Source organism: Lathyrus oleraceus, chromosome 6, assembly GCF_024323335.1.
Source record: "Lathyrus oleraceus cultivar Zhongwan6 chromosome 6, CAAS_Psat_ZW6_1.0, whole genome shotgun sequence".
Classification (NCBI taxonomy): Eukaryota; Viridiplantae; Streptophyta; class Magnoliopsida; order Fabales; family Fabaceae; genus Lathyrus; species Lathyrus oleraceus.
In genome coordinates, this window is record NC_066584.1 from 434,187,191 (window position 1) to 434,212,101 (window position 24,911).

Sequence of the window (24,911 nt, forward strand, 5' to 3'; positions counted from 1 at the left end):
TGAAAGTATATCATGAGCCGAATAGTGAGTGTAAGAGGCACAACTTGATGTGTCAAATTCATTATTACAAGACAACACACTGTGAAATAAAACCTCTAAGGTCATCACTATAAACATAAATACCTACTAATTAAGCATCTAAATGTAATGATGTGTTCATATCGTTTATCAATTACATTGAATATATTTAACCTTCACGGTTTATACCACATAACTCATGAGTAGTTAGTTAAGGACCCAATATTTATGCACTATAAATACACATGACCACCAAATTGAAGAAGGAAGAGTCATGGGACATATGAAAGTCCAACCTTTTTATATATAGGGATCACATCCACCTTGTATGAGAATACTATAAGTTAACTCTTCTTATATCTATTTGCACTATCAAGTTTAGGAATGTGAGCATGGCTTCTAGATATACCTCATACATCTAGTTAAATGGTAGAGATTGAAGTGGGAGAATATATCTCAATAATTAAAGCAGTCACACAGTGGTCACATTGTGTGATTAGGTTATCCATCCCCATGTCCATAAAAGAATATTTACTCCATTTGTAGGGTTTATTCAGTATTCCTTACATCAAAAATATAAACAAACATGACTATAACTAGACATCGAGCTCCACCAAAGCTTTCTTAAGATGAGCATAACCATTAGTAACAGAATTTCAAAAATTGTGTATCATACCATGAAGATTCACCAAATCAAAGAACTTCTGATATATTTAGATTTCTATCCATAGTTTTCTAAATAGAATAAAAGGGAAATGACACAATAATTCTGATGATCTGAATTCTCACAAACTTCCTCACCGCGACAAAATTATATAGAGAGATATAGGGATAATGTGTACCATACTCTCTAGACATCATGTGTCTATGAAATTCAGATATCTACTACTAGAACCATATTAAGATGGATAAAAGAACTAAAAGACTACCTCTCCAAGAAGATATTATCTGCCAATGACAAGGAAGTTGGGAAGGTACGAAAAGTTGATGACCATTACTCTATTAAAGTAAAATGTTTTTCATGAAAGGTTTTCGTTGATCTCTGTTGCAATGCTTGGAATATATGGAGACATAATAAATCTTAAAAAAGAATCTTGAGGGAGTATAAGAATTTACTCTAGAGGTTGATAATTGTTCTAGGTATTTATGCACTGAAAATACAAAGGACCACCTCTTTGAAAAAGGAAGAGTCATGGGGCATATGAAAGTCCAACCTTTTAATAAATAGGGATCACATCCACCTTGTATGAGTATACTATAAGTTAACTCTTCTTTTATCTATTAGCACTATCAAGTTTAGGAATGTGAGTATGGCTTCCAAGTATACCTCATACATCTAGTTAAATGGTGGAGATTGAAGTAGGAGAATATATTTCAGTAATTAAAGCAGCCACACAGTGGTCACGTTGTGTGATTAGGTTATCCATCCCCATGTCCATACAAGAATATTTACTCCATTTGTAGGGTTTATTCAGTATTCCTTACATCAAAAGTATCAACAAACATGACTATAACTAGATATCGAGCTCCACCAAAGCTTTCTTAAGACGAGCATAACCATTAGTAACAGAATTCCAAAAATTGTGTATCATACCATGAAGACTCACCAACTCATAAAAATTCCGATATATTTAGATATCTACCCATATCATTCTCAATAGAAGAGAAGGGAAATGACACAACAATTCTGATGATCTGAAATCCCAACACCTTCCGCACCGCCACCAAATTATAGAGAGATCTCTAAGGGACAATGTATGCCATACTCTCTAGACATCATATGTCTATGAAATATGGATATCTACTACTAGAACCATCTTAGGATGGATAAAAAAACGAAAATACTACCTCCCCAAGAATATATTATCTGCCAATGACAAGGAAGTTGGGAAGGTATGAAAAGTTGATGTCCATTACTCCATTAAAGTAGAATGTTTTGTCTTAAAGGTTTTTGTTGACCTATGTTGCAATCCTTGGAAGATACAGAGACATAATACATCTTAAAAAAGAATATTGAGGGAGTATCAGAATTCATTCTAGATCTTGATAATTGTTATATTTTAATTGAACTAATTTGAATAATTAAAAAAAATCAGACACGTACAAAAGTTAAAAAATTGTGTGGTTGCTGGGTTTCAAGCCCAAGTCTCCATGACCACTACGTGGAATTCTTACCACTAAACTACAACCACATGAGTGAGGAATAATTATGTAATTATTATAACAAATTAAAAAAAGTTTTAATTTTGGTGAGAATTATGCACCATGTAATTAAGGAATTATATTAAAGAAACTAATTTATTAAATATTAATCAATTTTAACATGTTAATTACGTAAGCTTGAAAAACTATTATAATAGTATAAGTTAAAGCATCTTAACCCAAAATGTGTCTTGAATGAGCTACATACAAAGTTTACACTTGAAAGTATATCATTAACTGAAATAAAACCTCTAAGGTCATTACTATAAAACATAAATACTTACTAATCAAGTATCTAAATGTAATGACGTGTTCCAATAGTTTCTCAATTACATTGAAAATATTTAAACTTCAGAGTTTATACCACATTACTCATGAGTAGTTAGTTAAGGAGCCAATACTTATGCACTGAAAATACACAAGACCACCTCACTGAAGAAGGAAGAGTTATGGGGCTTATGAAAGTCAACTTTTTTATAAATAGGGGTCGCATCCACCTTGTATGATTAGACTATAAGTTAACTCTTCTTCTATCTCTTAGCACTATCAAGTTTAGGAATGTGAGCATGACTTCCCGGTATACCCCATACATCTAGTTAAACGGTTGAGATTGAAGCGGGTGAATAACATTCAATAATTAAAGCAGCCACACAATGGTCACATTGCGTGATTAGTGATCCATCCCTATGTCCATACAAGAATATTGACTCAGTTTGTATGGTTGATTAAGTATTCCTTACATCAAAAATATCAACAAACATGACTATAACTAGATATCCGGCGCCACCAAAGCTTTCTTTAGACGAGCTTAACCACTAGTGACAGAATTCTAAAAATTATGTATCATACCGTAAAGATTCACCAACTCATAGAACTTCCGATATATTTATATTTCTACCCATAACATTCTCAATAGAAGATAAAGAACATGAGGCAATAATTCTGATGATTTGAATTCTCACAACCTTCCTTAACACGGCCAAATTCTAGAGAGATCTACAGGGACAATGTGTGTTATACTCTCTAGACATCATATGTTTATGAAATCCGGACATCTATTACTAGAACCATCTTGGGAAGGTACGAAAAGTTGATGTCCATTATTCCATTAAAGTAAAATGTTTTGTCTTAAAGGTTTTTGCTGACCTATGTTGCAAGGCTTGGAAGATACGAAAACATAATACATCTTAAAAAAGAATCTTGAGGGAGTATAAGAATTCACTCTAGAAATCATGAGGTCCCTAGGGTTTCCATTCCCTTAAACACTATTGAACCTGATAGTGTTGCTGATCAAGAAAATACTGAGTCTTTAGGAAAGAATATCTCTGATGATGTTGAGCAAACTGATGCTCATAAGGAGTCAAATGTTGACAAACCCTTAGATAATGTGGCTGGTGAGGAAGTTCATGTCACTCATGATGTCAATGACAACCCTAACTGTGAGGCTGAAACAGTAGACCTGGAGGAATTTTCTAATAATGAGTTGTTGTCCTCTGTCCTCCCTAGCATAGCCAAAAGGGTTAGAACTAGGAGAGAAAAGAAAATTGTGGCTCAAAGGTCCCCCAGAAAGAAGATTGATGTTCCAACCTCTTCAAAGACAACGGTGGCAGTCGAGAGTTCCCTCAAGAGGAAAGTTCATGGTCCAACCAAATCATGGAGCAAAGTGGTGCCCAAGAAAAAGAAGACCAAGTTTGTTGTTGTTGAGTCTGACTCAGATGTTCCTTGTAATGTCTCTGACATTCTGTCAAAGAAGAAGCCAACCACTAGCAAGCTTGCAACTAGTGTCCCTGATGTACCAATTGACAACATATCTTTTCATTTTGCTTCAAGTGTAAACAGGTGGAAATATGTTTATCAGAAGAGGCTGGCTTTGGAAAGGGAATTAGCTCAGAATGTCCTAGACTATAAGAATATTATGGATCTTATTCAAGAGGTTAGTTTAATGAAGAATGTGACTCAGTTTTCAAAGTGCTATGAGATGTTGGTAAAGGAATTTATTGTTAATTTGTCTGAAGAATGTGTTGATGGCAAGTCTAAGGAATTCAGGAAAGTGTATGTGAGAGGCAAGTGTGTAAATTTCTCTCCTTCAGTGATCAACAAGTATTTGGGAACGCCTGATGAAGCTCAACCTGAGCTTGAGGTGACTGACAACAAAGTCTGTCAAGTCATCACTGCTAATCAGGTAAGGAAGTGGCCTCTCAAAGGAAAATTGGTGGCAAGTAAACTGAGTGTCAAGTATGCAATGCTGCAGAAGATTGAAGCTGCTAACTGGGTGCCCACCAATCATAAATCTACAGTTGTTGTAATGCTTGGAAAGTTTTATTATGTTGTTGGAACCAAAGCCAAATTTGACTATGGCTCCTATATTTTTGATCAAACTTTGAAGCATGCAGGAAGCTTCAGTGTGAAGGGTCCTATAGCCTTTCCTTCTCTCATCTGTGGTATTGTTTTGAATCAGTTTCCAAACATCTTAACTGAGAATGATTCTGTGAAGAAAAGAGACAACCCTATGTCTTTCAATCATAAGTTGTTCCTAGGTACCCATGTCCCTGACATTGTCATGACATCAGGTGAGACATCACGTGTAAGCAATCAGTCAGGTAAAGCTGCTGTCATTGCAATGCTCAAAGAAACCTGCAGGGAATTAGAGGCAAGGAAGTTGAACTTGGAAAAATTGATTAGCTCTTTGGAGATGACTGAAGGTGATGTGCTAGCTGATGGTGGAGAATTTGGTGAAGCTGCTGCTGTTGCAGAAGAAGCTGAAAGACAAGGTGAAGAGGGAGAAGCAGATGCCAGTCCTGATGATGGCACAGATGATGATGCTGACTCTGAGTCAGATGACTAGAACATTTCTTGTGTTTCTGATAATTGCTTGTATTTTTATTTTTTTGGTTTGTAATATTAAGTGTTGCTTTGGCAACATTTTTGACAAAAAGGGGGAGTAACACGTGTACCCCAGGACAACAGATTTCTTTGAAGTTGAAGGTCCTCTAAACAAGAGGTTATGTTGTTGTTTGCTCTCTGCTTGATCTTCTCTTGTGTTGCTGCTGTTTGAAGTTTAACTTCTATGTTTGTTAAGTGTATTAGCTAATTTGATTCTCTGCTTGGATGTGTTCTTTCTGCTGTTGTGAACTCTGTTGTAATGCCAAGTTGTTTTAGCCAAAAATTTGCCAAAGGGGGGGTTTGTAGATGTTTTTGATTGGCTGCATTTTATGTTAAAACACTTACTGTACTTAGATGTCTTCACTGATGTCATGACATGCTTAAGTAGTATGTTGCAGGATTTGCTAATACAGGATTTACTGGATGCCAAACTGAATGTTATGACATTCATTCATGACAGCATTTTCTGGATGTCAAACTGAATGTTATGACATTCGTCCCTGACAGCAAATGCTAAAGTATAGGCTAATTTTTCTGTTATGTTTCAGTATTTATCTCAGGCTGATTTTCAGGAAACTAACAACTGTGCTAAAATTAAGAGACCTAGCATATAACCTATTTGTTAGCACCCTAATGTGTGGAAATTAGGTTAACTTGCTTAACCCTAATTTCATGAAATTCAAGTTCAAGGCCCAAGTACTGCATTATAAAAGGATGGTAATCCTACTTTCAGCAACTGAGTGATTTGAAGCGTGAAGAATTCAATATATCATTGTATATCATTGCTTTACTTTCATTGTGTCTTGAATTAGGTTTTACTTGTGAGCCAAGCAATTATCACCTAGATGATTGCATTGGACTAGGGTGTTTATTGAGTTGTAATTGTTGTGTCACTCTAAGCTTTTAAGCGTGAGTGTTGTGTTTCTTGATTAAAGCTTTTAAGCACAATCAAGAGTTGTTTGAAGTATATCTTCACCACTGACTTTAAAATTCTTAATGGTTGTAATCACTGTTGTGATTGAGGGGGAGTGAGTAGGTACTCAGGTCTTAGTTTAGATTGAAATTGCATTGGGTAGGTCTTAAGTGATAGGATTAAACTAGTGGTTTAAGTCCTGAATTAATACCTCTTATAGTGGATTTCCTCCCTTGCATGGTAGCCCCCAGAGTAGGTGTGTTTGTCACCGAACTGGGTAAACAATTCTCTATGTCATTTACTGCTTTTTACATTTACTTTCTGCATACATTACCTGTCTGCGCAGAAGTGGATGTCATAACATCCAGTGTGACATCGATAGTCTGTTACTAGAATTTCATAATATATAAAATATTAATCAATTTTAACATGTTATTTATATAAGCTTGAAAAACTATTATAATAGTATAAGCTAAAGCTTCTTAACCCAAAATGCATCTTGAATGAGCTACATAGAAAGCTTACACTTGAAAGTATATCATGAGCCGAATAGTGAGTGTAAGAGGCACAACTTGATGTGTCAAATTCATTATTACAAGACAACACATTGTGAAATAAAACCTCTAAGGTCATCACTATAAACATAAATACCTACTAATTAAGCATCTAAATGTAATGATGTGTTCATATCGTTTATCAATTACATTGAATATATTTAACCTTCACGGTTTATACCACATAACTCATGAGTAGTTAGTTAAGGACCCAATATTTATGCACTATAAATACACATGACCACCAAATTGAAGAAGGAAGAGTCATGGGACATATGAAAGTCCAACCTTTTTATATATAGGGATCACATCCACCTTGTATGAGTATACTATAAGTTAACTCTTCTTCTATCTATTTGCACTATCAAGTTTAGGAATGTGAGCATGGCCTCTAGATATACCTCATACATCTAGTTAAATGGTAGAGATTGAAGTGGGAGAATATATCTCAATAATTAAAGCAGTCACACAGTGGTCACATTGTGTGATTAGGTTATCCATCCCCATGTCCATAAAAGAATATTTACTCCATTTGTAGGGTTTATTCAGTATTCCTTACATCAAAAATATAAACAAACATGACTATAACTAGACATCGAGCTCCACCAAAGCTTTCTTAAGATGAGCATAACCATTAGTAACAGAATTTCAAAAATTGTGTATCATACCATGAAGATTCACCAAATCAAAGAACTTCTGATATATTTAGATTTCTATCCATAGTTTTCTAAATAGAATAAAAGGGAAATGACACAATAATTCTGATGATCTGAATTCTCACAAACTTCCTCACCGCGACAAAATTATATAGAGAGATATAGGGATAATGTGTACCATACTCTCTAGACATCATGTGTCTATGAAATTCAGATATCTACTACTAGAACCATATTAAGATGGATAAAAGAACTAAAAGACTACCTCTCCAAGAAGATATTATCTGCCAATGACAAGGAAGTTGGGAAGGTACGAAAAGTTGATGACCATTACTCTATTAAAGTAAAATGTTTTTCATGAAAGGTTTTCGTTGATCTCTGTTGCAATGCTTGGAAGATATGGAGACATAATAAATCTTAAAAAAGAATTTTGAGGGAGTATAAGAATTTACTCTAGAGGTTGATAATTGTTCCAGGTATTTATGCACTGAAAATACAAAGGACCACCTCTTTGAAGAAGGAAGAGTCATGGGGCATATGAAAGTCCAACCTTTTAATAAATAGGGATCACATCCACCTTGTATGAGTATACTATAAGTTAACTCTTATCTATTAGCACTATCAAGTTTAGGAATGTGAGTATGGCTTCCAAGTATACCTCATACATCTAGTTAAATGGTGGAGATTGAAGTAGGAGAATATATTTCAGTAATTAAAGCAGCCACACAGTGGTCACGTTGTGTGATTAGGTTATCCATCCCCATGTCCATACAAGAATATTTACTCCATTTGTAGGGTTTATTCAGTATTCCTTACATCAAAAGTATCAACAAACATGACTATAACTAGATATCGAGCTCCACCAAAGCTTTCTTAAGACGAGCATAACCATTAGTAACAGAATTCCAAAAATTGTGTATCATACCATGAAGACTCACCAACTCATAAAAATTCCGATATATTTAGATATCTACCCATATCATTCTCAATAGAAGAGAAGGGAAATGACACAACAATTCTGATGATCTGAATTCCCAACACCTTCCGCACCGCCACCAAATTATAGAGAGATCTCTAAGGGAAAATGTGTGTCGTACTCTCTAGACATCATATGTCTATGAAATCTGGATATCTACTACTAGAACCAGCTTAGGATGGATAAAAGAACTAAAAGACTACCTCTCCAAGAAGATATCATATGCCAATGACAAGGAAGTTGGGAAGGTACGAAAAGTTGATGACCATTAGTCCGTTAATGTAAAATGTTTTGCATGAAAGGTTTTTTTACCTCTGTTGCAATTCTTGGAAGATACGGAGACATAATACACCTTAAAAAAGAATCTTGAGGGAGTATAAGAATTCACTCTAGAGCTTGATAATTGTTATTTTTTAATTGAACTAATTTAATTAAAAAAAGTCAGACATTCAAAATTTATCAAATTGTGTGGATAATCACACGTACAAAAGTCACCAAATTATGTGGTTGTTGTTCGGATTCGAGCCCAGGTCTCCATGACCACAACATGGAATTCTTACCATAAAACAAAAGCCACATGGGTGCAAGTATTTATGTAATTATTATATCAAAAGTTAAAAATGAATTAATTTTGGTGAAAATTATGCACCATGTAGTTAAGAAATTATTTTAAAGAAACTAATATATTATATATTAATCAATTTTAACATGTTATTTATGTAAGATTGAAAAAAGTATTATAATAGTATAAGTTAAAGCTTCTTAAACCAAAATGCATCTTGAGTGAGATACATAGAAAGCTTACACTTGAAAGTATATCATGGGCCGAAAAATATATCATAAGCCGAATAATGAGTCTGAGAGGCACGGTTTGATGTGTCAAATTCACTATTACTCGACAACACACTATAGAATAGTTTATACCACATAACTCATGAATAGTTAGTACTGTAAGGTCATTACTGTAAGGTCATTAACGTAAACATAAACACCTACTAATCAAGTATCTAAATGTAATTATGTGTTCCAATAATTTATACCACATAACTCATGAGTAGTTAGGTAACGAGCCAATATTTATGCACTGAAAATACGTTGGACCACTTCAATGAAGAAGGAAGAGTCATGGGGCATATGAAAGTCCAACCTTTTTATAAATAAGGGTCGCATCCACCTTGTATGATTATACTATAAGTTAACTCTTCTTCTATCTCTTAGCACAATCAAGTTTATGAATATAAGTATGTCTTCCAGGTATACCTCATACATCTAGTTAAATGGTGGAGATGGAAGTGGAAGAATATAGTTCAATAATTAGAGCAGTCACATAGTGGTTACATTGCGTGATTAGGTGATCCATCCCTATGTCCATACAAGAATATTAAAGATGTTTGTGGGATTGATTAAGTATTCCTTACATCAAAAATATAAACAAACATGACAATAACTAGATATTGGGCTCCACCAAAGCTTTCTTATGAAGAGCACAACCATTAGTAACAAAATTCCAAAAATTGTGTATCATACCATGAAGATTCACCAACTCAGAGAACTTACGATATATTTAAATTTCTATCCATAACATTCTCAATAGAAGAGAAGGTACATGAGACAATAATTTTGAAGATCAGAAATCTCACAACCTTCTTAACCACGACCAAATTCTAGAGAGATCTCTGGGGACAATGTGTGTCGTACTCTCTAGACATTGTGTGTCTATGAAATTCAAATATCTAGTATTTGAACCAACTTAGCATGGATAAAAGAACGAAAAGACTACCTCTCCAAGAAGATATTATTTGCCACTAACAAGGAAGTTGGAAAGGTAAGAAAAGTTGATGTCCATTACTCCTTTAAAGTAAAATGTTTTGCATGAAAGGTTTTTGTTGGCCTTTATTTTTTAATATATATAAATAAAATCGCACAACATGGAATTCTTACCACAAAACTACAACCACATGGGTGATAAATATTTATGTAATTATTATAACAAAATATAAAAATGTAATAATTTTGGTGAGAATTATGCACCATGTAATTAAAGAATTATTTTAAAGAAACTAATCTATTAAATATTAATCAATTTTAACATGTTATTTATGTAAGCTTGGAAAACTACTATAATAGTATAAGCTAAAGCTTCTTAACCCAAAATGCATCATGAATGAGCTACATAGAAAGTTTACACTTGAAAGTATATCATGAGCCGAATAGTGAGTCTAAGAGGCACGATTTGATATTTCAAATTCATTATTACAAGACAACACACTGTGAAATAAAACCTCTAAGGTCATTACTGTAAACATAAACACCTACTAATCAAGTATCTAAATGTAATGACGTTTTCCAATAGTTTCTCAATTACATTGAACATATTTAAACTTCATAGTTTGTACCACATAACTCACGAGTAGTTATTTAATGAGCCAATATTTATGCATTAAAAATACACAGGACCACCTCATTGAAGAAGGAAGAGTGATGGGGCATATCAAAGTCTAAACTTTTTATAAATAGGGGTCGCATCCACCTTGTATGAGTATACTATAAGTTAACTCTTCTCCTATTTCTTAGCACTATCAAGTTTAGGAATGTGAGTATGGCTTCAAGATATACCTCATATATCTAGTTAAATGGTCGAGACTGAAGTGGGAGAATGAATTTCGATAATTAAAGTAGTCACACAGTGGTCACATTGCGGCATTAGGTGATCCATCCCTATGCCCATACAATAATATTGACTCCATTTGTGGGGTTGATTAAGTATTCCTTATATCAAAAATATCAACAAACATGACTATAACTAGAAATCGGGCTCCACCAAAGCTTTCTTAAGACGAGCATAACCATTAGTAACAAAATTCCCAAAACTATGTATCATACCATAAAGATTCACCAACTTAGAGAACTTAAGATATATTTAGATTTCTATCCATATAATTCTCAATAGAAGATAAGGGACATGACATAATAATTTTGATGATTTGAATTCTCACAACCCTCCTCACCACGGTCAAATTCTAGAGAGAGATCTAGGGACAATGTATGTCATACTCTCTAGACATCATATGTCTATGAAATATGGATATCTACTACTAGAACCATCTTAGGATGGATAAAAAAAACGAAAATACTACCTCCCCAAGAATATATTATCTGCCAATGACAAGGAAGTTGGGAAGGTATGAAAAGTTGATGTCCATTACTCCATTAAAGTAGAATGTTTTGTCTTAAAGGTTTTTGTTGACCTATGTTGCAATCCTTGGAAGATACAGAGACATAATACATCTTAAAAAAGAATATTGAGGGAGTATCAGAATTCATTCTAGATCTTGATAATTGTTATATTTTAATTGAACTAATTTGAATAATTAAAAAAAATCAGACACGTACAAAAGTTAAAAAATTGTGTGGTTGCTGGGTTTCAAGCCCAAGTCTCCATGACCACTACGTGGAATTCTTACCACTAAACTACAACCACATGAGTGAGGAATAATTATGTAATTATTATAACAAATTAAAAAAGTTTTAATTTTGGTGAGAATTATGCACCATGTAATTAAGGAATTATATTAAAGAAACTAATTTATTAAATATTAATCAATTTTAACATGTTAATTACGTAAGCTTGAAAAACTATTATAATAGTATAAGTTAAAGCATCTTAACCCAAAATGTGTCTTGAATGAGCTACATACAAAGTTTACACTTGAAAGTATATCATTAACTGAAATAAAACCTCTAAGGTCATTACTATAAAACATAAATACTTACTAATCAAGTATCTAAATGTAATGACGTGTTCCAATAGTTTCTCAATTACATTGAAAATATTTAAACTTCAGAGTTTATACCACATTACTCATGAGTAGTTAGTTAAGGAGCCAATACTTATGCACTGAAAATACACAAGACCACCTCACTGAAGAAGGAAGAGTTATGGGGCTTATGAAAGTCAACTTTTTTATAAATAGGGGTCGCATCCACCTTGTATGATTAGACTATAAGTTAACTCTTCTTCTATCTCTTAGCACTATCAAGTTTAGGAATGTGAGCATGACTTCCCGGTATACCCCATACATCTAGTTAAACGGTTGAGATTGAAGCGGGTGAATAACATTCAATAATTAAAGCAGCCACACAATGGTCACATTGCGTGATTAGTGATCCATCCCTATGTCCATACAAGAATATTGACTCAGTTTGTATGGTTGATTAAGTATTCCTTACATCAAAAATATCAACAAACATGACTATAACTAGATATCCGGCGCCACCAAAGCTTTCTTTAGACGAGCTTAACCACTAGTGACAGAATTCTAAAAATTATGTATCATACCGTAAAGATTCACCAACTCATAGAACTTCCGATATATTTATATTTCTACCCATAACATTCTCAATAGAAGATAAAGAACATGAGGCAATAATTCTGATGATTTTAATTCTCACAACCTTCCTCAACACGGCCAAATTCTAGAGAGATCTACAGGGACAATGTGTGTTATACTCTCTAGACATCATATGTTTATGAAATCCGGACATCTATTACTAGAACCATCTTGGGATGGATAAAAGAACTAAAAGACTACCTCTCCAAGAAGATATTATTTGTCGATGACAAGGAAGTTGGGAAGGTACAAAAAGTTGATGTCCATTACTACGTTAAATTAAAATGTTTTTCAATAGTTTCTCAATTACATTGAAAATATTTAAACTTCAGAGTTTATACCACATAACTCATGAGTTGTTAGTTAAGGAGTCAATACTTATGCACTGAAAATACACAAGACCACCTCACTGAAGAAGGAAGGGTTATGGGGCATATGAAAGTCAACTTTTTTATAAATAGGGGTCGCATCCACCTTCTATGATTATACTATAAGTTAACTCTTCTTCTATCTCTTAGCACTATCAAGTTTAGGAATGTGAGTATGACTTCCAAGTATACCTCATACATCTAGTTAAACGGTCGAGATTGAAGTGAGTGAATAACATTCAATAATTAGAGCAGTCACACAGTGGTCACATTGCGTGATTGGTGATCCATCCCTATGTCCATACAAGAATATTGACTCAGTTTATGCGGTTGATTAAGTATTCCTTACATCAAAAATATCAACAAATATGACTATAACTAGATATCCGGCGCCACTAAAGCTTTCTTTAGACGAGCATAACCACTAGTGACAGAATTCTAAAAATTGTGTATCATACCATAAAGATTCACCAACTCAGAGAACTTCCGATATATTTATATTTCTACCCATAACATTCTCAATAGAAGAGAAAGAACATGAGGCAATAATTTTGATGATTTTAATTCTCACAACCTTCCTCACCACGACCAAATTCTAGAGAGATTTACATGGACAATGTGTGTTGTACTCTCTAGACATCATTTGTTAATGAAATCCAGACATCTATTACTAGAACCATCTTGGGATGGATAAAAGAACTAAAAGACTACCTCTCCAAGAAGATATTATTTGTCGATGACAAGGAAGTTGGGAAGGTACAAAAAGTTGATGTCCATTACTACGTTAAATTAAAATGTTTTTCAATAGTTTCTCAATTACATTAAAAATATTTAACTTCAGAGTTTATACCACAAAACTTATGAGTTGTTAGTTAAGGAGTCAATACTTATGCACTGAAAATACACAAGACCACCTCACTGAAGAAGGAAGGGTTATGGGGCATATGAAAGTCAACTTTTTTATAAATAGGGGTCGCATCCACCTTCTATGATTATACTATAAGTTAACTCTTCTTCTATCTCTTAGCACTATCAAGTTTAAGAATGTGAGTATGACTTCCAAGTATACCTCATACATCTAGTTAAACGGTCGAGATTGAAGTGGGTGAATAACATTCAATAATTAGAGCAATCACACAGTGGTCACATTGCGTGATTGGTGATCCATCCCTATGTCCATACAAGAATATTGACTCAGTTTATGCGGTTGATTAAGTATTCCTTACATCAAAAATATCAACAAATATGACTATAACTAGATATCCGGTGCCACTAAAGCTTTCTTTTGACGAGCATAACCACTAGTGACAGAATTCTAAAAATTGTGTATCATACCATAAAGATTCACCAACTCAGAGAACTTCCGATATATTTATATTTCTACCCATAACATTCTCAATAGAAGAGAAAGAACATGAGGCAATAATTTTGATGATTTTAATTCTCACAACCTTCCTCACCACGACCAAATTCTAGAGAGATCTACATGGACAATGTGTGTTGTATTCTCTAGATATCATATGTTTATGAAATCCAGACATCTATTACTAGAACCATCTTGGGATGGATAAAAAACTAAAAGACTACCTCTCCAAGAAGATATTATCTGTCGATGACACGGAAGTTGGGAAGGTACAAAAAGTTGATGTCCATTACTCCGTTAAATTAAAATGTTTTCCATGAAAGGTTTTTGTTGACCTCTTTTGCAATACTTGGAAGATACAGAGACATAATACATCTTAAAAAAGAATCTTTATGGGGTATAAGAATCCAGCTTCAGTCTTTCACACGTCAAAAACTTACAATATTTGTGGCTGCTGGGATTCAAGCCCAGGTCTCCACGGCCACAACGTGGAATTCTTACCACTAAACTACAACCACATAGGTGACAAATACTTATGTAATTATTATAACAAAATATAAAAATGTTATAATTTTGGTGAGAATTATGCACCATGTAATTAAGGAATTATTTTAACGAAACTAATTTAGTAAATATTAATCATTTTTAATATGTTATTTATGTAAACTTGAAAAACTATTATAATATCATAAGCTAAAACTGCTTAACCCAAAATGAGTCTTGAATTAGCTACATAGAAATTTTACACTTGAAAGTATATCATGAGCCGAATAGTGAGTCTGTGAGGCACAGATTGATGTGTCAAATTCATTATTACAAGACAATACACTATGAAATAAAACCTCTAAGGTCATTACTATAAAACATTAACACCTACTAATTAAGTATCTAAATATAATGACGTGTTCCAATAGTTTCTCAATTATATTGAACATATTTAAACTTTATAGTTTATACCACATAACTCATAAGTAGTTAGTCAAGGAGTCAATATTTATACATTGAAAATACCCAAGACCACCTCATTGAAGAAGGAAGAGTCATGAGGCATATGAAAGTCCAACCTTTTTATAAATAGGGGCCGCATCCCCCTTGTATGATTATAATATAAGTTAACTCTTCTTCTATCTCTTAGCACTATCAAGTTTAGGAATGTGAGTATGGCTTCGAGGTATACCTCATACATCTATTTAAATGGTAGACATAGAAGTGGGAAAATTTATCAAAATAATTAGAGCAGTCACACAGGGGTCACAGTACCTAATTAGGTGATCCATCCCTATGTCCCTACAAGAATATTGACGGCTTTTGTGTATCATACCATGAATATTCACCAACTCAGAGAAATTTAGATATATTTATATTTCTACCCATAGCATTCTCAATAGAAGAGAATGGACATGGCACAATAATTCTGAAGATCTGAATTCTTACAACCTTCCTCACCACGACCAAATTCTAGAGAGATCTTTGGGAACAATGTGTGTCTTACTCTCTAGACATCAAGTGTCTATGAAATTTAGATATCTACTACAAGAACCATCTTAGGATGGATATAAAAACTAAAAGACTACCTCTACAAGAAGATATTATCTCCCAATGAAAAGGAAGTTGGGAACGTATGAAAAGTTGAAGCCCATTACTCCATTAAAGTAGAATGTTCTGTCTTAAAGGTTTTTGTTGACCTATGTTGCAATGCTTGGAAGATACGGACACATAATACATCTTAAAAAATAATTTTGAGAGTGTATAGTAATTCACTATAGAGATTTATAATTTTTATTTTTTTAATTGAACTAATTTGAATAAATAAAAAAATCAGACATACAAAATTTTACAAATTGTGTGGCTGTTGGGGTTTGAGCCCAGATCTCCACGGCCACAACGTGGAATTCTTATTGCTAAACCATAGCCACAAGGGTGAAAAATATTTATGTAATTATTATAAAAAAATTTAAAAATGTTATAATTTTGGTGAGAATTATGCACCATGTAATTAAGGAATTTGTTTTAAAGAAACTAATGTACTACCTCCGTTCCTATTTGTAAGAGACAAACATAAGAAATCACACAAACCAAGGAATATTTTTTTTAATTAATTTTTCTGAAAAATAAACTTGTACTTCCAAAAATACCCCTAAGTTAAACATTTAGTAGTATTAATGTTATAATTAAGCCAAATGTTGATATAATAAAAATTGGTCAGCATTTATTCTATCCAAAAATAATTACAACAAAAAAATTGGCTTTCCACATTCTCATCGTGAAAAATTAGATGCAAATTAAATTTCCCTCTATTTTTTTTATACATCTTCCCACCAAATTTTAAAAACCAAAATAATCTTCCCACCAATTTTGGTAGTATATTTGTCTTTTTTATATAAAGAGAGTTGGTGTTTCATTTCAATCATACTAGAAATTTAGTTTTCATCTACTAGAATTAAGTCCATGGCAGATGAAAATGGTGAGCAATCTCTTTATATATTGATTACTGTGTGACACGTTAATATACTTGGCTAACATATATAGTTATATGCATGGTAATATACATGATGATATCCATTAATATATTTACACACTACCATTTTTCTTTTAGTTTTTTATTAATTTGATTGAGCAACACATATATGAAAGTCCACTGTGTGTTTTGATTATACGTTTTGATGATTTATTGCAGAGTCAGTGATAAGTGAAAGTTCTAAAAAACGGGGTTTCCTGAATAACGAAGATAGAAAGGCTATATGTCAAATATTGCTTTGCTCTAGTGATGCTAATGGAAATCTAATTGGAACTGGAGTAGTAGAACGGGTAGCGGCATCATACAATGTTCATAGAAGTGTTATTTATCGCATATGGAAACAATTAAAGGACACAGGTAATGTTTGTCATAATAGAACACAAAATTGTGGAAGGAAACGAGTTCAATTAGATTTGGAGTTAATGCGTCAAGTTCCATTATCAAAACGGTCAACCTATCGATCTCTCGCTTGTGCTCTAAATATTCCTAAGACATCATTGGTAAGGTTGCATAAGGTCGGAGTGATACGACGGCATACAAACACACTTAAGCCTTATTTAAAAGAGGATAACATGATTGCTCGTTTAAGGTTTTGTTTGTCGATGATTGACAAAAATAGCTTACCTCATGATCCGAAGTTTATTTCTATGCATAATATTGTGTTCATCGATGAGAAGTGGTTTTATATTACCAGGAATAAAGTTACTAATTACTTGCATGTGGATGAAGAAGAGCCACATAGAACCTGTAAAAGCAAAAAATTTATAAGTAAAGTTATGTTCTTATGTGCAGTAACTAGACCAAGGTTTGACAATGAAGAAAATGAGACATACTCTGGAAAAATTGGTATATTTCCTTTTGTGTATGAACAACCCGCAAGAAGGAGTAGTGTCAACAGAGTTGCGGGGACAATAGAAACAAAGCCTATAGCTTCTGTTACAAGAGAGGTGAACAAAGCATACTTGATCAATAAAGTTCTACCTGCCATTGAGAACATGTGGCCAAGAGAAGATGTAGGGAAGAAAATCTTTATTCAGCAAGATAATGCAAGGTCACATATTAGTAAAGATGATCCGGATTTTTGTCGTGCGGCAAGTGAAAGTGAGTTTGATATTCAATTGACATGTCAACCCCCTAATTCACCAGATTTGAATGTCTTAGACTTAGGCTTTTTCAATGCCATTCAATCTTTACAGCAAAAGGAACCGGTAAAGTCAATTGATGAGCTTGTTGGTGCAGTTCAAAAAGCATTTGATGAGTTTTCTACTGTGCAATCCAACAAAATTTTTAGCACTCTTTAATCATGCATGATTGAAATAATGAAGATAAATGGATCTAACAAGTATAAAATTCCCCATATGAAGAAAGACATGCTATATAAACAAGGTGGCATACCGGTTCAAATGAGTTGTGATTCTTCACTGGTACAAGAAGTCACTGAATATCTTCAAAATTATGATTCTTAATTTTTTCTTTTACATGGAATGCAATATTATAAGAATATTTAATGATACTGCAATATTATAAGAATATTTAGTAGTGTTATTTTTTGGAACGTTATATATACTGCATGCTTTTTAAGAATTTCCAACTATATACTTCATTCTTATCATTACTATGTTCTATTCTAAAAAAAATCTATTTTTATTAAAAAAAAACAACAATAGCAGTAACATATGAAAAACAATAGAAATAAGGTACTACTCGTTAATTATCACAAACTGCATCGTCAAAACAACACTCCATGGCACAAACTGCAAATGTTTCGACAGACTATATTTTGGTTCATAGTGCAAAACAACACTCCATGGCACTTGCAGTTCATTTTCATAATTATATTCTATTCTAAAAATTCAATTTATATTAAAAGAAAACAACACAGTAGTAAAACAATAGAACAAAAGTTACTCATTAATCATAACAAACCGCGTCGGCAACTTTCGAAACCGTTTTATCGCGATCATTTTTGCGGTAACAAACCATTTCTTAAAACCATAATCATAATTCATGACATTTACATTACATTAGATTCCATAGAAATATATTTTGAGCACATTCATAGCCTCATTCCTCAAAGCTTCACGTACATGGTCGAAGCCATCTTCTTCTTCCTGTTTAACATTGCTATTTTCTTCTGCTTCTTTTTCTTCCTGCTTAACACTATTATTTTCTTCTGTTTTTTCTGCTTCTTTTTGGTGCCATGTTTTAAGCTTCTTTCTAATCACTGGTTGTCTTCCTTCTTCCTCACTCTCGATATCCGATTCTTCAACAATATCGCTACCTTCGTATGGATCCTCAGTGTTGGGGAACCTATTCAAATCAGAATTTTGTTTCACTTTTCTTTCATGAGATTTTTCAATCTTACTTTCATAGGTGTGATGAGAGTTCATACTCATGGTTTTCTTTGAAATATGAGTAAGATACTCGTAGTAGTTCCCTCCTTTATAACCAGTGGGAATTTTTTTCCCTCCAAATCATTAATATCAATGGAAACTGAATAGGTTTGGCTTTAGATACCCATTATGTGTATGGGGAATATACATAGCACGTTCTTTTCAAAACATTAATGCCCAATGAATAATAAATATTGCATTTTGTTTACTAAGGGTATAAATGAGATTTCTCAATTAATAAAATTTAATTTTATAATGTGTCTCTTATAAAAAGGACCAAAAGAAAGTTACAATTTGTCTCTTACAAATAGGAACGGAGGTAGTATTAAATATTAATCAATTTTAACATGTTATTTATGTAAGCTTGAAAAACTATTATAATATTATAAGCTAAAGCTTCTTAACCCAAAAGGGGTCTTGGATGAGCTACATAGAAAGTTTAAACTTGAAATTATATCATGAGCCGAATAGTGAGTCTAAGAGACACAATTCTATGTGTCAAATTCATTATTACAAGACATCACATTGTGAAATAAAACCTCTAAGGTCATTATTGTAAACATAAACACCTACTAATCATGTATCTAAATGTAGTGACTTGTTCCAATAGTTTCTCAATTACATTGAATATATTAAAACTTCACGGTGTATACCACATAACTCATGAGTAGTTAGTTAAGGAGCCAATATTTATGCACTAAAAATACGCAGGACCACCTCATTGAAGAAGGAAGAGTCATGGGGCATATGAAAGTCCAACCTTTTTATAAAAAGGGGTCGCATCCACCTTGATGATTATACTATAAGTTAAGTCTTCTTCTATCTCTTAGCACTATCAAGTTTAGGAATGTGAGTATGGCTTCCAAGTATACCTCATACGTCTAGTTAAATGGTGGAGATTGAAGTGCGAGAATATATTTCAATAACTAGTACAGTCACACAGTGGTCACGTTGCATGATTAGGTGATCCATCCATATGCCCATACAAGAAAATTGACGCCGTTTGTGGGGTTTATTAAGTATTCCTTACATCAAAAAATAACAACAAATATGACTATAACTAGATATCGGGCTTAACCAAAGTTTTCTTAAGACGGGCACAACCATTAGTAACAAAATTCCAAAAATTGTGTATCATACCATGAATTCTCGCAACCTTCCTCACCACGCCCGATTAGGTGATGCATCTCTATGTCCATACAAGAATATTGACGCCATTTATTGGGTTGATTAAATATTTTTTACACAAAAAATATCAACAAACATGATTATAACTAGATATCGGACTCCACCAATGCTTTCTTAAGACGAGAACAACCATTAGTAACATAATTCCAAAAATGATGGATCATAACATGAAGATTCACCGGCTCAGATATATATAGATTTCTACCCATATCTTTCTTAAAAGAAGAGAATGGAAATGACAAAATAATTCTGAAGATCTGAATCCTCGCAACCTTCCTCACCACCACCAAATTCTTGAGAGGTCTCTAGGGCTAATGTGTGACATACTCTATTGACATTATGTGTATATGAAATTATAATATCTGCAACTATAACCATCTTAGGATGGATCAAAGAACTAAAAGACTTTATCTCCAAGGAGTTACTTGTACATCCCAGAAAATCAGTTGACCAATCGAGGTATGAGATCGACGAAGCCTATTTAGACATGTGAGTTCTTTGAGACCGAGTTGGCACGATGACCAAGTATAGTAGAGTTAGCAAATCTGACAGTCGAGATATCTTCCACCCAATTAGAATGCGGTTAGGATATCCGAGTAAACAAAGTGGATTCAACCTCCCACAAGCCGAGAATGGTCAAATTAATAAAAGTCGGATACAGTGACAAGGTTAGAATTCCATTTGAAGAGTCAAAGGAAACGATTACAGGGTGATACATTATGATATGGAGTTATAATTAGTGAAAAGGCGGATGTTACATGGCAATTATAAGGGCGGCAAATGGAGACCTATAAATAGGAGGATGTTTGAAAGGAAAAATGGTGCAAAAAACGAGACTAACATACATAACAGACACACCATTTTAGGCTCTCACTGACTTAAAACAAGGAAGGAAAAATGGTGCAAAAAATGAGACAAACATACATAACAGACACACCATTTTAGGCTCTCACTGAGTTAAAACAAGGAAGTCAACATTTTAGTGTTTTTTAGCAAGGACAATACTATCTTCCAATGACAAGGAAGTTAGGAAGGTACAAAGAGTTTATGTCCATTACTTCATCATAGTGAAAGTTTTTTCATGAAGGGTTTATGCCGACCTCTGTTGCAATGCTTGGAAGATATGAAGATATAATACATCTTAAAAAGGAATCTTTAAGGAGTATAAGAATTCACTCTAGAGCTCTATAATTATTATTTTTTAATTTAACTAATTTAAATAAATAAATATAAATAACACATACAAAACTTACTAAGTGTTGTGGCTACTATGATTCGAGCCCAGGTCTCCATAAAGCTTTCGCATGACAAGCACAACCATTAGTAACAATTTCCAGAAATGGTAAAGCATAACATGGAGAGTCATCAACTAAGAGAACTTTAGATATATGTATATCTCTACCCATACCATTATCAATAGAAGAAAAGGGATAAGAAAAAAAATGATTCTAAAGATCTGAATCCTCGCAACCTTCCTCACCACAACGAAATTCTTGAGAGGTCTCTGGGGATAATGTGTGTCGTACACTATAAATATCATGTGTCTATGAAATTTGAATATCTGCTACAATAACCATATTAGGATGGATAAAAGAACTAAAATACTTTCTCTCCAAGGAGGTACTATCTGGAAATGACAAGGAAGTTAGGAAGGTATGAAGAGTTGATGTCCATTACTCTATCATAGTGAAAGTTTTTTCATGAAGGATTTATGTTGACCTCTCTTGCAATGGTTGGAAGATGTGGAGATATAATACATCTTGAAAAGAAATCTAGGAGGAGCATAAGAATTCACTCTAGAGCTTGATAATTGTTATTTTTTAATTCAACTCATTTAAATAAATAAATATAAGTCACACATACAAAACATACCAAGTTGTGTGGCTGCTCGGATTTGAGCCCATGTCTCCTTTAAGATTTCACAAGACGAGCGAAACCATTAGTAACAATATTCCAAAAATGGTGAATCATAACATGGAGAGTCACCTGCTAAGAGAACTTCTGATATATGTAGATTTCTACCCATACCTTTATCAATAGAAGAGAAGGGACATGAAAAAATGATTCTAAAAATCTGAATCCTCGCAACCTTCCTCACCACAACCAAATTCTTGAGAAGTATTTGGGGCCAATGTGTGTCATACTCTTTAGACATCATGTTCTATGAAATTTAGATATCTGTTACTATAACCATCTTATGATAAATCAAATAACTAAAAGACTTCCTCACTACTCTGTCATAGTGAAATTTTTTACATGAAGAGTTTATGTTGGCAAAGATATGGATATATAATTGAAATTCTAGTTATCAGACTTTAGATGTCACACGGGTTGTTATGACATCCAATTCTGCACAGTCAAGAATTATGCAGAACTTAAAAGTAAGTGCAGTAAATAACACAAGTAATTGTTTACCCAGTTCAGTCCAACATGACCTACATCTGGGGGCTACCAAGCCAGGGAGGAAATCCACTATCAGTAGTATTAATTCAAAGCTAAACTCACCCGTTTACAACTCGTCACTTAATCCCTACCCAATGCAATTTCAATCTTACTCTAAGATCAGAGTTCCTACTCACTCCCCCTCAATCACCTTAGTGATTACTACCTTTAATTAATATTAAAGACAATTTTGAAGTCACACTTCAAACAACTCTTGTTTGTGCTTAACAGCTTTAATCAAGATACACAACACTCACGCTTAAAAGCTTTGAGCGACACAACACTTACAACTCAATGAACACCCTATGCCAAAGCAATCATCTACGTGATAATGGATTGGCTTACAAGATATGTCTAATACAAGACTCACAAAAATACAGCAGTGAAGTATGATGGACACACTAAATCTTCACGCCTCAAAATCCCCAGTTCTGAATGAAGGAACGACTTCCTTTTATATTGCAGTACTTGGGCCTTTGCACTTGTATTCTCCTGAATTTAAGCTCACGCGAGTTCCCCTAAATTCCACATCTAGGTTACTAACAAATAGGCTATTTGTTAGGTTCATTAAATGTAGCTTGGTTGTTAATTTCTTGGATTTTCCCTCAGCTGTTGAATCCCTGAAGAATAGCCTGAGAAAAAGCTGAAACAGAAAACTGAACAACCTACAATATAGCATATGCTGTCAGGAATGAATGTCACGACATTCAGCTTGACATCAAGGATCATATGCTAAGTCTGTTTTTCCAGAAAACAGACTGTACAATTTTGCTGACCTGTATATGACCAAAATGACCATACTACAGTAACAGCTTACATTAATAAATGTCAAAGTATCCAATTTGACATTTACACATTTGGTCTTAAGTCAGTTCTGTTATCCTCTTGAAGAACAGACTAAGAAACATACTGAAGTGTAGCAGAACACCACTCTGTCTATTATTCAGTATATGCTGTCCATGATGAATGTCATAACATCCAGTTTGACATTCATATAGTAGGCCTTATGCCAGGTCTGGTATTTCCTTGATAACCAGACGACAAATGAATATTGAGCTCTAACAGAACACCAACTGTTCTATTCCTCAGTATCTGCTGACAGGGATGAATGTCACCACATCCAATTTGACATTCAATAAATCCTGTATTAGCTAATCCTGCAGTAAGTTACTCAGGTATGTCATGACATTTGTCAAGACATCAGAGTACAGTTAGATACTCTAACCTCCAATGCAGTCACACAAACGCCTTCACAACATGTCATGACATTAGTCAAGACATTAGAATCCAGCTAGTGTTTTACCATACAATGCAGCCAATTGAACACCTACAAACTCCCCCTTTGGCAAATTTTTGGCTAAAACACTTTGATCCCACAACAGAGTTCATAGCAGCGGAAATCACACATCTAGCAGGTAATAGACCTAGCTAATACACTCAGAGTGACAGCACACTCACACACATGGAAGTTAAATAAAAACTTCATCACACCTCAACTGCAGGGGAGGGAATCTTGAATCTGTCATGAATATCTGTTTCAACACACTAATCTGTTATCCTGGGGTATCACCTGTTACTCCCCCTTTTTGGCAAAAAGGTTGCCAAAGCATCACAGACTTACACATAACTAACAAACTTACAGACTTGGTTTTACTTCACAGTTTCAACCAAGTTAGCACCCACTTGATCTTGCTTCACAACTTTGATCAAGTAATCACCCATTTTTGCTTTACAGTAGGTACAACCATATCGGATGCCATGACTTTGTTTCTGACATCCAGAACCACTCCTACATGAACAACATCCTTGAATTCCTGCAGGTGCATAGGCCTTCTCACGTTAGGGTGTCTCCTTACCCTCTTGTTGCCACACTTGTTTTATGTGGCATAGCTGTGATCTGTTGACCAATCAGAGCATAGTTTCAATTGTTTAATAGGCAGAGATATTAAACAATACATCCCAAACATCAGTGGTTGCTATAAGTTCTCAGAGAGACATATTCCCAGTTTGCCCCTTAAGTTTTCAAACTGAGTAGCATCCAGAGCC

At 33.9% G+C, this 24,911-nt stretch overlaps 2 protein-coding genes across 2 annotated transcripts; both read left to right on the forward strand.

Annotated features, from left to right (window-relative positions):
• Positions 1–3,227: 3,227 nt before the first annotated feature.
• Positions 3,228–5,065, forward strand: LOC127096113 (uncharacterized). The gene is made up of 3 exons (XM_051034728.1): positions 3,228–3,300; positions 3,516–4,360; positions 4,472–5,065. Exons 1-3 carry the CDS (start codon positions 3,228–3,230, stop codon positions 5,063–5,065), a joined length of 1,512 nt encoding a protein of 503 aa, XP_050890685.1.
• Positions 5,066–16,772: 11,707 nt separating this feature from the next.
• LOC127096114 (uncharacterized) lies at positions 16,773–18,143 on the forward strand. Its single transcript, XM_051034729.1, has 2 exons — positions 16,773–16,788; positions 17,002–18,143. Exons 1-2 carry the CDS (start codon positions 16,773–16,775, stop codon positions 18,141–18,143), a joined length of 1,158 nt encoding a protein of 385 aa, XP_050890686.1.
• The last annotated feature ends 6,768 nt before the right edge of the window (positions 18,144–24,911 follow it).